This window comes from Gaeumannomyces tritici (genome assembly GCF_000145635.1).
Source record: "Gaeumannomyces tritici R3-111a-1 unplaced genomic scaffold supercont2.310, whole genome shotgun sequence".
Classification (NCBI taxonomy): domain Eukaryota; kingdom Fungi; phylum Ascomycota; class Sordariomycetes; order Magnaporthales; family Magnaporthaceae; genus Gaeumannomyces; species Gaeumannomyces tritici.
In genome coordinates, this window is record NW_008804854.1 from 1 (window position 1) to 1,580 (window position 1,580).

Sequence of the window (1,580 nt, forward strand, 5' to 3'; positions counted from 1 at the left end):
TTTGGCAGGCGTCGGGGCAGGGCCTATAAACAGATGGTGGACAGTCTGGTGACCGAGCTTGTCTCCTTCTATCAAGGGCAGTGGCCCTGCTACCGGCCCGCACCGCCCTCGGGGACGAAGTGGCACACCTACTTTGGCGTTGATGAGATACAGGGCAAAGTTCAGGACAAGTTCGCCGTCTGGTTCGCGAATCACTTGTTTTACGAGTACTTGGGCAAGGTAGACCAAGTGATGCTGCGCCTGGACGTCGCACCACCAGTGGTGGCCCACGGACCACTTGTGGCGTTTGTCGACAACCACCGCACCAGCATCAAGGGCTTCGTGCCTTGCAGGTGGTACTGACGTGCATGCCAGCAGGCAGACCCACAAGAAGGATCCCGTATACCTTCGTGGTCACACGGTACATACATAGAGTTCGGGGCGTGATAAATCCGACTCACAACACCAACAGAACGATTCGCACGGGACAGAGAGTGGCCCGTGCGAGGTCTACGGTACGTATCTAAATGAGGGGCAGAGTTCCCGAGCCGACTAACAGGCGGTTGCTGTCACAGACTCCTCAGCATGCAGTCTAGTTGGGTACGGTCAGGTCCACAGGACCAACAAGGCTCGTATTCAGAAGGCAGTGCTGCAGCCGCCTGCCGTGTAAGATGATGCTGTGGCTTCCTTGCTGATTCTTGGCCCTCCTCCTAGGAGGGGCCAAGAACGAACAGTGAGGGACGGTTTTAACTCCCGCCGTACCGTGTAGAGAGGAGGCGGGCCACGTGCGCCCCCTGGGCGCTTCCCCGCTTGCGGCGGTGCCTTACAACTGTAGCTGCCCTGCACCGGTACATAATCTGTGACATCAATACAGTACAGATTGGCCCCCAAAACCTCCTTCACCAACAGGTCTATTATTAATATTGCATACAAATACGATAAAAAGGTAAGTTTAAGGAAAATTCTGGAAATAATATAACGAATATAAATTTGTAAGCACCCGTTGTGACGATTTGGGTTAAGACCCACAGACGAGGACCCACGAGGGACCATGATCAAGGCGCGCTGAACGCGCGCCGAACACCGGAATCCCCTCTTTCCTTTCTTCCCTAGATTAGAAAGAAATGAATCATTTTATTCTCAGGAAAAAGGGAAAGAAAAAAGGGATTTGACTGTTCGGCGCGTGTTCAGTGCGTTTTAATGGCGGTCCATCATCGATCATGGCACAAACCGTCACATATTGTAAGCTGATGTGGATGTTTATTTAGTCTCCATAATTTAGCCGTAATTACAACTTACTGTTTTCCTTCACAAAGAATCCGCGCGGAATGAAGCCTGGTCGGCTTGAGTCCAGCCCTTCGCTAACCAAGGTTGCCGGCTGAGGGTACGCAAAAGCTGCTTGAGGATAAATACGTCTGGTATTCCCCAGCTCAATTTGCTGCTGTCAACAACCGCGTCCCACCACACACACACACCACTCACAAACCCACCCAACGGGTCATCGAACATCCACAATGTCTCGAAGCGAAGGAGCTACGATCAGTGCAGCTCCACGAGCTTTGTTTCATTCAGTCGGGACCTTCATCTTTATTTACACCATC

At 52.2% G+C, this 1,580-nt stretch overlaps 1 protein-coding gene across 1 annotated transcript; it reads left to right on the top strand.

The window, feature by feature from the left end:
* Positions 1-33: 33 nt before the first annotated feature.
* On the top strand, positions 34-321 carry GGTG_14367 (hypothetical protein; the record flags this gene model as incomplete). Its single annotated transcript, XM_009232294.1, has 1 exon — positions 34-321. A coding segment is annotated over one exon (288 nt), but the record flags the coding sequence as incomplete, so codon positions are not given.
* Positions 322-1,580: the final 1,259 nt, after the last annotated feature.